Raw genomic sequence first — 14,869 nt, 5'->3', positions numbered from 1 at the left:
GATGGAGGTTGGAATCCAGCATTAAATTTATAAACATTTTAGGATGTCCTTTGCCCAGGAATGTGCCTAGTTGACGAAAGGAAAAAACGTAGTAGACATAAGAAAAATGAAGGATATCAAGGGGCAAATGTATACGTTTTTAAACATGGTTGAAAATATTTCAGGGTAGTGAAGTGGTACCCCAAATAGACAAGGAATATAAACCAAAGACATATGAGAAAAACTTGTTCTGCTTCGGCTGGGTATGTGTACAGTGGAATCTCCTTGAGTTTGGTCCTTTGTTTCAGTCACATCTGGGAGGGGGAGGAAAGAATCCATTTATCTTAAGATGCTTGTTGAATTGAGATGACTTCTTGTCTTTTGCTTAGATCGGATCAAAAGCAGATGGTGTGATGCTCTCATCATTGTCAGTTTTTCTCCTTCCCATAAAACGATAATTCGTAATTGCAATTGTGACTGATGGTCAGGAAAAAAATGTGAAGTGTTCCACCATCTTAAGAACAACTGAAGCTTTATTAGCGAAATCCTGCTGGCCTTTATTGCTTAGAGCTCCAGCTTGTCTAAAGTAGATTGCTTTGTGAAATAAGACTTGTGGAAAAGCAACCTAAGTGGAACATTCGGAAAGGAAACTTAGTTGATGCCTTTGCGTTGAAGCTAATTCCTTGGTGGTAGCCATTGATTAGACAAGATAAACCGGTATTTAATCTGCGGGCTGCTCACTTTGGGAGAGCAGTTTGCTAGGTTGGTTTGCTCATGCACATTACTTTGAGACAATAGCATTGGCTGATTTGCGGGGAAGGAAAGCAGGGTATCCTGACCTCTGAATTAATACCATTTTGTTTTCTTTTCTATTTCTAGCCGGATAACGAAATCTCTTCTGACTGCAACCACGTAAGTGTGCTTTTTGAAAAAAAGGCTTGGCACATATTGTTTCAAGAGCACTGAGCTCATTTGTTTTGACAAAAGGAAAGTTCATGGGATCCTGACTAACTCCTCTAAATGGAAACGTAAAGAAAAGTAAAGAAACGGCTTTCTTTTTCTTTTCTATGGCTGCCTATCTAGGCAAGTCAGAATTCTGTTTCTTGGGAAATATTGTTGGAAAGGCATTGTGCTCGAAAGGCAAACCTTTCCTAGGCGTACAATCAATCATTATCGTTTTCCTTTAAGCTTCTGAGGGGAATGCAACCGAATAAACTTCCCTGCATTTAGCAGTTACTTAGTTTGTGCTCTAAAACAATTTCTGTTCAGTCAGCTCATTGTTTTGTCATTTCTCCTTTTGCTGCCCTAATCTCTTGCTCCAGTTCACCTCTGATGTCTGCTGCTCTATGCTGGATGCCTTTTGGAAGAGGTTCATGTAAAAAAAAAAAAAAAAACAGCTCCCTTATCATCTATATTTAGGGGCACAAATTGTTCCCCTAAAAGTTCTCTATGCTAATTGTCATTGACTTGCCTGCAACAATTACTCAGTGGCTTATAATAGTAAAACCTATTAAAGCATATCAACAAATAAGGAATGGAAATACATATACACCAATGTTTGCCAACCTTGGCAACTTTAAGATGTGTGGACCTCAACTCCCAGAGATCCCAGCTAACATCGCTGGCTGGGGAATTCTGGGAGTTGAAATGTACACATCTTAAAAGTGGCCAGGTTTGAAAAAAATACTCACATACTGGTAGTCACAACTTACTACCATAGTCACTGACATGGCAATAAGATGGAATAGTTGTCAGTAGGATCATTAATACAAAAGCTTAAGTCTTGATCCAATTTACACTTTCTTTGCTTTTGGATTCTTTCTGTCATGTAGAGACAAAGAATAAATTTCATTTACCTTCAGAAAGAAAAAAAATCTGATCTACACGCTGCCTTATTCTTAAAGATCAGAATGCAAAGTTTAATATGCAGAAAATGTTGTTTTATACAGTACATTTTGGAATTGCCCAGAGTTTTTTAAAATACATTTTGGGAGTTGCTCAGAGTTGGCAACTACATAAATGTTTTCAATAAATTAATCTAAATTAAAGCTCTGATATCACAGGAAAAAATGTTGTCAGATTTATGTTAGATCAGATTGAGCTATTGCTTTAAAAAAGATCCCAAAATAGCATTTTTAAATGCTAAGTTTTGTCTTTTGTTTCTTGTTTTCCCTTTAGCTGTTGTGGAACTACAAATTGAACCTGACTACAGATCCAAAATTTGAATCAGTGGCTAGAGAGGTTTGCAAATCCACTATATCAGAGGTAATTTGATTTCGGAGGGAGGTGGGCAGAGGCTGGAACCTGACTACCTTTTTCTGAAAAACAGAGAGTAAAAAATGATAGCATTGAGTTATTCTTCCAAAAAGTATATTTATTTGTTTATTTATTTATTTATTGGTTCGATTTATATGCCGCCCTTCTCCGGAGACTCAGAGCAGCTTACAATGCGTTAAGCAATAGCCTTCATACTTTTGTATATACCTGCTTAGTAGGGCTTTTTGGGCCCCCCTAAGCGGTGTTCTATTTTATACAAAATCAGCTTATTGCCCCCACAAACGGGGTCCTCATTTTACCTATCTCGAAAGGATGGAAGGCTGAGTCAACCTTGAGCCTGGTGAGCCTGGTATAAATATCTTCTGAATTGATTTTGTTTCTTTTTGAAACATGTTTTAAAAAACCACTAACCTCCATTCCAGATTTAGTCTATGCTTTTTTGCTAGTTATGAAAAATGTGAGAGCAATGCATTAAAAAGTAATGGGAATTTCAAGCTCCTTTCTCAATCTGCGATTCAGGATCTTTGTCATTAAATATGGTGCATTTATTTCTTGTCCGACTATATCCCCAGTGAACACAATTAATTTTATGCATTTGGGATGGAGGGAGTAGGAGTTGCACAATTCATTTATCATTTTTGAAGCAGTCAAGATTGAGAAGCTCTGCTTTTAAGATGTACTATAGTTTTCACACTGGACCAGTATGGGTGGTCATGGAGCTTCAAAATCTGACAAAATAGGATAACTTGCTATGGCCAACTCACCATGGCCAACTTCCCAGAACAGTTCAACAATTCAATTTAATTACTTGAAGTAATTTAAAAATTATGTTAGTTTTGGTCATTCTGGTTTCATTTTGTCCCTCTTTTGGCATCCTTTCTTTAATGATTTTATTCCACCATTTCTTTGATATTAGTTTAACTTTTGTCCCGTGGCGAGTTGTCACAGGACAAGTGGTGAGTGGGCCGTAGCAAGTTGTCGTAGACCCAAAATCTGAGCCAAAGAATTACAAAGATTCTCCTTAACAGACTTTAACAGAGGGTTAAATGCCAACTGCAAGGAAGAGAGAAAGAGTTGAAATCTCTTCCTCGAACATTAATATTGCGCCTGCAGGCTGCACCTTTCTCTCTTTGTCCTTATCAGGGTTGATAATGTCTATTTAAGTGTTAGAGATAATGAGGGCTTGCTAAGAAAATGTACTGGCTACCTCAGAGGAGGCAGTTGTGAGATCATGTTTTTAAAAATATCTCCATGAACCATACCAGATTTTCCAGCTGGTACTGTTTACAAACTGCCCTTTTTTGGCATGGTGCTTGAGTGGATAACTGGGTACATCTAGTGCTGTGCCAGTGTGTGCCACTGATGACACCGGAATGCTGTGCTGAGTTTGATTTTGTTTTTAATTTTCGAATTGCAGCCACCTTGAGTAGTCTGCTAGGGAAAGTAGGGAACTTATTCTCTGAAAGGGGAAGTGGAATCAGTGCAAAGCTACTAATTGCTTGGATTATTCAGAAGTATGTGGTGCCACTGATCATAGTTTGATGGAATCTGGGAGGTGTGAGGAGTCTTTTTGTTTGAGTTTGGCATCCAATATAGGTGTCAACTTGCAGGGAAGTTGAAGAAAAAAGTGATTGATTGATTGATTGATTGATTGATTGATTGATTTGATTGATTGATTGGTTCGATTTATATGCCGGCCTTCTCCGGAGACTCAGGAAGGCTTACAATGCATTAAGCAATAGCCTTCATACTTTTGTATATACCTGCTTAGTAGGGCTTTCGCCGCCCCCCCCCCCCCAAGTGGTGTTCTTTTTTTATACAAAGTCAGCTTATTTCCCCCACAATCTGGGTCCTCATTTTACCTACCTCAGAAGGATGGAAGGCTGAGTCAACCTTGAGCCTGGTGAGATTTGAACTTGCAGTAATTGCAGGCACCTAAGTGCTACTTAAAAGTACTTTAGTCTGCTGCACCACCAAGGCTCTTGATTAAAAATATGTGTCATTTATCCATGAATGCTATAGGGCTCCATCTTTTAGCATTTGTGTGAAATTGCTGGGAGGGTCTCTTAAGATGAAGATGAACAGTATACCTATTTCTGCTGTTTAATTGACACTAATGTAGTGAATGAAGCTATTCCAATGAAGCCCCTCTGGAACTGAACAGTCTCTTTCATAGCCTCCCCCTAGAACAAGGGTGTCAAACTCTCCGCGGTGCGTTGCTGTCACGTGACATTTTGCAACATTTATCCCATTCATGGAGCTGGGGTGGGCGTGGTCTACATGTGACTTATCTGGTCTGCGGGCCGCCAGTTTGAGACCCCTGCCCTAGAAGAAAATATACAGACACTCACAAAAGAGCATTCGTCAATAATTTCTAAAAAGGAGGCACAACCCAGCATTCCCGCGACAGGAAGAAGGTATTCCAGACTTTCCTAGGGGAGGGGGAAAAGGCAAATATTGGTGATAGGAGGTTCAGTGCTTAGGGGAACAGAATCTATAGTCTGCAGACCAGGCAGTCAACCTGGAGCAAAAATCAAGTACCTTCCTAAAATAATCAACCCCACAGATTACTACCCCTTTCTTCTCCTACATGTGGGGACCAATGACACAATAGTGAAGCTGAAAACAATAACAAGAGATTACGAAGAGCTAGAGAAGAACGTTAAAGAATTAGGAGCACAATAAATAAAAGGCCAACAATCAATGAGGCAGCCACAGTCTCAGCAATCTTCCTCCATGGTGATCATTGTCGAGGGTTATGAGGAGGCTGGGAAAGGATTGGAAGAAAATAATTATAAACAATCAGGAGGCAGAGGCTGGGTCAGTCAACACCTTATCTCATTAGTTTAACCCAGGTGGCAAGAAAGCCGAGAAGGAGCATTTCAGATCATTCAAGAAACGTCATATTAATGAACTCCTGGAGGTAGGAAAATCCCCTTACAGCTTTCTAGATTTTGTATTTACCTCCAGACCAGGGGTGAAATGCTCCCAGATCGGACCGGATCGCCTGGTCTGGTAGCGATCTTGGCCGTTGGTTCGGTGATCTGGTAGCGATGGTGGATCGACGCTCCGCCCACCCGCCTAGTGTCATTACTTCCTGGTTTTAACCAGGAAGTAATGTGTATTTTACCTTCTGCGCAGAAGGTTTTGCGCATGCGCAGAAGGTTTTGTGCGCGCACGTGATGCGTGTGTGCTTCCAAACCAGTAAGGAAGGTAAGTAGATTTCACCCCTGCTCCAGGCTAGCATTAAATGAGACCTTACTCAAATCTGGGTAGCTTTCCTATCCTTGAGCTTGCCCAGCTGCATGGCAAGCAGGTCTGCCAAATTTCAAGGCTGTTGGCATGGCCCCTTCTCAAATGAAGGCACTGACTCTCCCAGCTCACTCTGTTAAAGCCCTGTCAAATCCACCAAAGAGCCACAATCAAGTCCGCAAATGGCTGCAGACAACCACAGAAACAGCCATTCTACTTCATCATAGGCCACAGACCAGAAGGGATTCCAGATAACATGGCCAGAGGTCTTAATTACCTCAGCAGAAACCTTCTGTTTTGTGTTCTGCTTGTTCCTTCTGGCTGTTAGTCAAAGCAATTGAGAAAACAAATTAGCCGAGCAAGCCATACCTAAGTCAGTGACTCTGGCTTGTTTCAGAGCCATGATGGCGCAGTGGGTTAGAATGCAGTATTGCAGGTAATCTCTGCTGACTGCCAGCAGTTCTGAGTCTTTGGAGTCCTGAGTCTTCGGAAAGGGGCAGCATACAAATTTAATTAATAATAAATAATAAATTAATAAATTAATAAAGTTCGATCCTGGCTGGCTCAAGGTTGACTCAGCCTTCCATCCTTCTGAGATAAAATGAGGACCCAGATTGTTGCGGGCAATAAGCTGACTCTATAAACCGCTCAGAAAGGGCTGTAAAGCACTGTGAAGCGGTATATAAGTGCTATTGCTATTATTCAACGAACGATAATGAAAAATCCTGGGCACAGACATAGCCAGGATGTATCGTCTTTCGCACATGCGTGCAACTGAATGTATGACGAACTGGAAAGCAGGATTTAATGGAAACATACACACAAAGCTGTGATCCTCTCAACAGTACAAGTGGAGTTTCTAAGAGAGCCCCAGATTCTCCAGTAGCTGCTGAAGGAAGAGGATATCTATCACCTGTTGCAAAATCTTTAATTTGGATCTTGCACGGAGCCAAGAGTTGGTTTTGAAGGCTAAAATGCCCCATGGAATTACCAGTCTTCTGGTAATCATTTGTATATTATAGTTAGCTAATTCTCTTTTGTTTGGTCCAATAAATTAAATATTAAGTCATAAAACAGTGCCAGTAGCTGACCACTAAGTTGACCAAAGGTTGTACTGATTGTTTAGGTCTCGGCCATTTCATGACTTCACCCTCGAGTTGTTTTTAGGCTATTTGTCATCAGATAAAATATCCCAGGAGAGATTTTACTCAAATATTGTTTACTGACTCTAAGCGAAAAACTTCTCAATGCGAAAAAGACAATTGAGGATTTTAGTTGGGTAATGCTTTATGCAACTTGTCTCTAGTGGTGAGACAGGCGTTGACAGCAGAACCACCAGTAAATGATTCTTTAAAAATGCACTTGGATTAGCAACACCAACTGCACACAATAGTTTTATTTGATTAATTTCCCCGCTGCAAGAATAGTCACACACATAGTTTTTATTAAAGAGGAATTGTAAGAGAGAACTTGGTGTTCAGCTTTCAGTATAATAGGTGGGGTTTCCCCCCCCCCCAACATTTCTTCCTTCAGGGAACCTATTCTGTATTGTCTAGTAGGAAGATGGGAAAATAGCTTGTTCTTTTTGTGTTTGTTGCAGCTATAAAATACTCCAGACATTCAATACATGACACCACCTAATTGAAATTTCTGCAATCACAGCATTCCATCTGAGTTGGCCCCTCCATTTCTTTTGAAACTACTCATTTTTGAAAAAAGTCTGTCCTTTTCCAAGAATACATTCACTTGCATGGGTACCTTTGCAACTAAGGCACGAGTACAAAATAGATCATTCTTTTTCCCTGGTGCAAACAGATAAAATCTGAATTTAAACAGGATAGTTTAAGAAGGGCCACTGCCACTTCACTATATAATGCAGCAGCTGTGGCCCCAGCATTTTGGGTGCCAGGGACCGATTCTATGACGGACGGTTGTGGGAGGGAGTGGTGTGGTTTATCCTGAGACCTGCACATCTGCAGATGGGGCTTCGTTCGCTTGCGCGGCCTGGCTCTTGGCAGGTCGCAGGCCGGGAGTTGGCAACCCCTCATATAATAGGTTTCCTTTATAGACAAATGAGAAGGCTATTGCAGATCAGGTTTCTTGCCTTTGTGTAAACCCAGTTCTGTATAATTAGAAATATTGCTTTTAAAATTGTAGCATAAAAAGAGTGAATGTAATGATTGTATTAGGTCAAGGTTTACTTGATGAGAATTAAAATTATCATTGTTTAAACAAGTTTTCCAATTGCAGACATTTGTGATGCCTCATTACAGTTGTTTTAAGGGTGTGATTCCACAATTAATACCTATTTCTAAATATTCACTAGGACTAGGTAATCCATTTGTGGTTTAGATAATCTTTCTGTGGTTAAGTGGTTCTACTAGTCACTCCCATTTACTCTTGGACTTGGTCAGTTGTACCACTGGGCTCCTGACTTTACTCATCAAGGCAATTGCTTTGAGTCTCTGGATTTGGTTGAATGGCTTCAAGGTTCCTGGTCTTTTCCTGCCTTGGAGGAGAACTGTGATATTTCCCCTTGGATTTAGTTCATGGACAGTAATGATAAAAGCCACCAGTCACTTCAAAACCACCTCTGCGGAGGTTGCTCATTCTAGAGCAAAGATGTCCAACCTGGGAACTTTAAGATCTGTGGACCTCAGCTCCCAGAATTCCCCAGCCAGCATCTCTGGCTGGGGAATTCTGGGAGTTGAGGTCCACAAGTCTTAAAGTTGCCAAGGTTGGACACCCTAATTCTGGAGTTTCATCTGGGCTTCTCAGAGTGAGCAACCAAACTGACATGTTAACATTTCATTCTCTGAATACTTGTAGGGAATCCATGACTGCTAAAGCCTTAATATCTGTTCTAGCCCTTTTCTCTGAAAATTGGAGTCTGGGTTTTTACTCTGTACTGAAAACTAATGGACCGGGAACTTGGTAAACTAAATTCTCCACAAGATCCAAGCAAGGCATCTGTTCATTTTATCATGGATCTTTCTGAACAGATCAAAGAGTGTGCTGATGAACCAGTTGGAAAAGGTTATTTGGTATCCTGCTTGGTGGAGCACAGAGGAAACATCACCGAATACCAGTGTCACCAGTACATCACCAAAATGACAGCCATAATTTTCAGCGATTACCGCCTGATCTGTGGATTTATGGATCACTGCAGGTCTGATATTAACCTCCTGAAGTGTGGCAGTATTCGCCCGGGAGAAAAGGTAATCTATTTGAAAATCTATTTTGATTCTTTATCTATTAATTTTGGGGAGGAGCATCATTTCTCTAAAGAAGGAAGTTCTCTAACCTGCTTTGAAGAAGCCAGTTGGAAGATCATGGCTAAAAGTCTGTAGAGATTCTCAGTCATCCAGGTCACGGTTGTCCCAAAGGTGCTTTTTCAGGAGGCAACTGGACTTTCTTGTTTTTTCTTTTTAAGACGTTTCGCTTCTCATCCAAGAAGCTTCTTCAGCTCTGACTGGATGGTAGGGAAGGGAAGGATTTAGCTATTCAATTTGGGATGAACACCCTTCGAGTGGTGTGGGAGTCAGTGCTGTGGAGTCGGAGTCGGAGTTGGAGTCGGAGTTGGAAGTACAAAAAATTGAGGAGTCGGAGTCGGAACATTTATCTCCCAACTCCACAGCCCTGGTGGGAGTAGGAATGGATTTCCAGAGAAAACAATTGCAGACTACAGGAACCATTTGCACCACTCAAGTGACCCTGAGGACACAGATAAACCTCCCAGTGCTTCAGTGACCCTCTAAAAGGATGCAAATGACCAGCTGTCTGCAAGGAATATAAATCCTTCCATTTGCCACCATCCAGTCAGAGCTGAAGAAGCTTCATGGATGAGAAGTGAAATGTCTTCAAAGAAAAAATCAGAAAGTCTAGTTGCCTCCTGAAAAAGCACCTTTAGAAGATAATGGCTAGATTTCTTATTTTTATATGGAATTTGTGTTATTATCTGGACATGTTTATGGCAAGAGTCAGTTAGCCTTTGATTGGCTGAGAATGCCCTTAGATTGAAGTTATCATTGGGATTGGTGTTTGGTTTTATTTTCAAAACAGGTAGTTCTCTATGACAACAGTAGGGATAAAAATTTCTATTGCTAATGATATGGTCATTAAGTGAGTTGCCCCCAATTTTATAATTTTTTTGGTCACCATATATTGTTAAGCAAATCACTGTAGTCATTCAATGAACCATATAGTTACTAAGTGAATCTAGCTCCCCGCATTGATTTTGCTTGTCAGAAGCTCTCAGAGAAGGTTACAAATGATGATCCCAAGATGCCGCAGCGGTCATGAACACGCCAGTTGGCAAACACCCAAAGTTTGATCATGTGACCATGAGGCTCCTGCGATAGTTGTAATTCACTTTATTTCAGTCCTGTTGTAACTTTGAACAGTGGTTAAATGAATGGCCGTAAGTCAAAAACCGCCTATAAATTGTACCAATTTTTTTTTTTCTGTTGAACAATTTCATTTTCCGCGTGCAGGATGCCCATTCTCAAGGGGAAGTGGTAGCCTGCCTGGAGAAAGGGCTGGTAAAAGTGGCAGAGGATAACGAGCATCGCATCAAAGTCTCAGAGTCGTGCATGAAGGCGATTCTCCGAGTGGCGGAGCTGTCATCGGATGACTTCCACCTGGACCGGCATCTCTATTTTGCTTGCCGAGATGATCGGGAACACTTTTGTGAAACTGTAAGTTTCTGCTTAGCTTTCTCGTCCTCCTTAGCTAAAATGTCCCCCTTCAGCAGATCTGGCTGGCTTGATGACTTTCTCCCCCCCCCCCCCCCCAAGCTTCTCCAAATACCTCTCCAGATGTCATCTTGGGGGAGGATGAACCAGTTCCAGGCACTTCAGGAGGAGATTTGGTCAATGGCTCTGAGCAGCCATCTGAGAGGGATTTGGCTGAAGCACAGCTGCAGCAGGGCAGCCCTGGGGCTTCAGGTGGGGAAAGGATGCAGCTGCAGCCAGTCAGGGATGAGGAAGAGGAACTGTCTTCTGCACCTGATCCAAGAACAGTAAGGCAGAGAAAAGGCAGGAGCAGAGAAGGTCAGCCAGATTACTTGCAAGGAGGCAGCCTCGCCCTGCTTGATGGGCTGCAGCAGAAGCTGGCTTTTTAACACAGCAGACAGATGGAGGCAATGCTGGGAATGACGTGTTCGTTTCCTAGCAGTGTGTTTTCTGCTGGTTGTGATTCCTGCCTTGCTTTGGATTGACATTTTGATTTGGATTGTGCCTTGTGAACTCTGGGCCTTTTTTTTTTTTTTTTTTTGTCTTGTCAACCCTCTTGTGTTGTGGATTTAATTTTGTCTGGTGAGTTTATCTCATTTGGGAAGCTTTCAAGTGCCTTGTGGACTCTTTGGCCCTTGCTCTGTGGACTAGCATTGGTCTGCTTGTGGCTGGGTTTTTGGTGAAGGGAATTGCTGGAGAATATTAATAAGCCCACTAAACCATGGTTATGTAGTTTGGAATGGCCTGTTTTGGGATGGGATTCCTCCAGCCCAGCAATGAACAGAAAAGAAAGAAGAGGAAAAAGCCAATAATATGGCCTGCATTGTTGCCAGGGAAACTTATTGGACACAGTCATGAAGGCAACAAAAAGTCAAGCTTGATTTAAGGAGATTACTTTTTACTACAAAATAAACAAACACTACAAAATAACAAACTTGATTCAACATTGATTTCATTTTTACTGAGGATGCTACCTTGTAAATAACAACAGACTTGTAAACTAGAGAGTACAGCATTATAATCAAAAAGCATTCAGGGAGGTGCAATGAATAAAAATACATTAGTAAAATGGAGCGTAGCTGATGCTGTAAGCTCCATTTGACTTGGCTTTGACAATAATGGTGTTTCACTGTGTCTTCATGAGTTTATTGAAACAGTATATGGTGAATAACATGTGTATCAGATCTTTGGAAGTGACTATAATATAAATATATTTTAATTATAAATATATTGGTGAAACCTACTAAAAGAGTTGTTGCTTTATTTCACAGACTCAAGCAGGTGAAGGCAGGGTATACAAGTGTCTATTTAACCACAAGTTTGAAGATGCTATGAGTGAAAAGGTGAGTGTCCTCCAAGAGAAAATGCTGGATTCAGCCTTTTAGTTGCTGTCCCCTCCGTCACCCAAAGATTGGCTTCTCAGTCACCTCTTGGCTTTCTCTTATTTATGCACCCAAGAGAGAACAAGCCGGCTGACTAACTAGAGTCAGGAGTTCACACACTGCAGTTGTTTATCCACATAAACACACTGTACTCAACTAAATCACCTTACGTCTTAAAAAGATAAGGTAGTTCATGCAACCTTTGAGACCATGGCTGGATTCCTAAAATAGGCTGAACCACAAACTTCCCAGTTTGTGTTAGGCCACTCAGGCAGATCTATGGAGATCATATTAGCTGGGTGGAAGGACAGTGGAAAGGGGAGGAGATTTAGGTGGAAGGATGGGGTTAGTATTAAAGCATCTCTGTCCGTGTTCTGTGGTCTGGGGGAAAGTTGGTCTGAATTGCATAAGAACTTAGCACAACAGTCCTTGACTTACGATCGTAATTAAACTTGGAAATTACAGTAGTACATTTTTTTCAGTGTACTTTTTGCAGCAATCATTAAGCGAATGTGACAATTATTAAGTGAACTTGGCAGTTGCTAAATTAACTCATTGGCTATGGGCCCGGTTTTGCCTGAAACTGGAAGTAAACACTGATTTTGGGCAAAAATGTCATCTAGTCAACTTGTTGGACAGAGCAAGTTCAAAGGGCACCCTGTGCTAGTCCGTTGGAATACTTCTGTCATTGGTCTAGTGAAAGTCAAGATAATTTCTTGAGGCTATTGCTTAACGCACTGTAAGCCGCCCTGAGTCTCCGGAGAAGGGCGGCATATAAATCAAATTAAAAAAAAAAATAAAAAATTCTGAATGACAAAAGTGGTGGTGTATTGATATTAAGTTTGCCTGTTCTGGGGAATAAGAAAATGTTCTGCTTTCCTTCCAGATACATACTGATTCAGCCCTTCCAGGGTTGGTCTACATATAAATCTTTTGGAACAGGAATTCATAATTTCTAAGGGCCACTTCCTGCTCCAGAAGATTTATAACCAGAAAAACCGTTGGATCATTCCCAAAAGAATTGGATTGAGGTGATATAGAAAACTGGAACCAGGGAACATTTTGTAATCTAATTCAGATGCGTTTCCATTTTTAATCGGTACAAAATTTTAATTATGTCATAAATCAATATAAAGCAAAGATGAATGGTCAGTTGACTTGAATTCTTGCATGCCCTCTTCAGTGTCGGGATGCATTGACAACTCGGCAAAAGTTGATTGCCCAGGACTACAAAGTCAGCTACTCCTTGGCAAAATCCTGCAAAAGTGATCTGAAGAAGTACCGTTGCAATGTTGAGAATCTGCCTCGTACCCGGGAAGCCCGTCTCTCTTACCTGCTCATGTGTCTCGAATCTGCTGTGCACAGAGGTAGAGTTTATCCTTTTTGCTGTACTGTCAAACCCTAGTTGGTGAACAGAACAGAAAGAAATCTGTGGGTGCTACACTTGTCAATGGGATGCATGCAAAATCCTTAGATACCATAGGGGGAAAATACACATTAAATGATAATATATTTTTAAAGAAGTGTAGCAGTTGAAATGTAAAAAAGACTTCAGAATTTTTTTTGCATGAGTTCTTGAAAATCATGTCAGTCTCTGGAATCTCTGAAGGAGAGGAAGCCACAGAGAACTGACACCCCACTCCCCCAACCGTGGAGTGGTTATCTGTCTCTTCTCTAGAAAGTGCATTTAGTTTAGCAAAATTCTTGTAAACAGGTGAGTTAAAAAAAACATACCATTCTGATCCACTATCAGTGTCGTCGTAATTCCTTGCATCTGACGGGTCAGATATTGACATTGGTCAACAAAACATTTTTTATCAGCCTTTGTCAGAAGGTTGAGCCCTAGGCTATTTAGAGAATTAAAACCAATGTTATATTTTGAATTTAATTTGGAGCCAACCTGATTGCCCCTGAATTAATATGTATAGTGGTGACACCAAAGTTGGGAAAACTTTAGTACAGCATTTTCAAACTTGGCAACTTTTAGAGGTGTGGATTTCAACTCCCAGAATTGTGGGAATTGAAGTCCACACAATGCTTCTTTAGATCCATCCGTAATCCTGTAGAATTGTGACCTTCAAAACAATCCGAGCTTGATCTATTAAGACTATTAATAGATAAAGAGAAACTGACTAAAGAGGTAGCTTTATTGAACACTTTGAGCCAATTGGGAAGTGTAAGCAAAGTCATCCATCAGAAGACAATTGTGAGTTTCGGGGCACGTTTGAGCAGCTCGAACTTCTCTTCGTAGGAGAAAATAGTGGCAATAAATCATGTCACGGTTAAAAAAGAGCCCCGTGGTTCTTGGAACACAGACTGGTGACGTTCATGAGGCTGGAGAGAGCTACAAAGCTATTTCCAGAGATGTTGGATTCCAGTCAGGCAGATAGTACACAAATAGAGCACCTTGTTATTCTTCCGAGAACAGATCATCGAAGATCAAGGGGCCCAAAGAACCCTGGCCCTTGTGTTACCTTATCGCAGCGTTCATGAGTCTACCAACAGGACAACACTGAAGAATAGTCTGCATCGGAAGACATTAAGGATAAAAAAACTGCATTTCTGTCTGTCTCAGGTTTGCCAAAGACCCCCTGAATGACCCAGCAGGCAGTTGGAACAATATTGTGTCGGTAGCTGAGATTGACAAAGCAGGACTTTTGAACATTAATGAGAAATGCTGCGTTTGGAGACAGTGAAACATTGCATTTCAATAAAAGAGCCTCACTCAACTGTGAAGCATGCTAGTGGGAGTATCATGGCTTGGGGCTGCTGTGCAGCTCTCAATGGCTGAGTGAGCAATTGATTCTGGATAATACCAGCAAATTCTACAGGAGAATGTCAGGCTGTATTTCTGTGAGATGAAGCTTATACAGATGTAACTGATGCAGCACAACAACAATTCCGTGTGCACAAATGAATCCATGACAGTTGCCTGGGCCAAAAGAAATTTTATGTTTTGGAAGGGCAAGTTAAAGCCCTGACTTTTAACCCACCTGAGATGTTATAGTGTCACTTGACATGAGCAGCCATGCAAGATAAGCTCCAGATATCAACGAATCAAAGAATTTCTGTAAAGAGGAATTGACCATAATACATCTATACTAAAATGCAGGATGGAGTCATTGCCAGTTGCAGGAAGTCTGTCCAATAAGCAAATCTAAAATTCCATGCACTTTTCCCAACAAAGACAGTAGAAGTTGGCTTAGAGCGTTCAATAAAAGAGGTGGCAGACTCAAAACAAAACGT

General features: G+C 41.1%; 1 protein-coding gene across 3 annotated transcripts in view; it reads left to right on the top strand.

The window, feature by feature from the left end:
* GLG1 (golgi glycoprotein 1) overlaps positions 1–14,869 on the top strand; it is an 81,407-nt gene that overhangs the window by 30,372 nt on the left and 36,166 nt on the right. For all 3 annotated transcript variants that reach the window (XR_011601009.1, XM_070953183.1, XM_070953184.1), the window contains exons 2-7: positions 859–891; positions 2,158–2,244; positions 8,511–8,726; positions 10,002–10,205; positions 11,513–11,584; positions 12,807–12,990. Coding sequence is in view for 2 of the 3 variants with exons in the window: in XM_070953183.1 (XP_070809284.1) it covers positions 859–891; positions 2,158–2,244; positions 8,511–8,726; positions 10,002–10,205; positions 11,513–11,584; positions 12,807–12,990 (796 nt within the window). In the remaining variant the exon portion in view is untranslated. The remainder of the gene's footprint in view (positions 1–858; positions 892–2,157; positions 2,245–8,510; positions 8,727–10,001; positions 10,206–11,512; positions 11,585–12,806; positions 12,991–14,869) is intronic.

Source organism: Pituophis catenifer, unplaced genomic scaffold, assembly GCF_029215685.1.
Source record: "Pituophis catenifer annectens isolate HBS135680 unplaced genomic scaffold, rPitCat1.0.hap2 SCAF_13, whole genome shotgun sequence".
Taxonomy (NCBI): Eukaryota; Metazoa; Chordata; class Lepidosauria; order Squamata; family Colubridae; genus Pituophis; species Pituophis catenifer.
The sequence above is the reverse complement of the archived record's forward strand: the minus strand, read 5'-3'. Positions and strand labels throughout refer to the sequence as shown.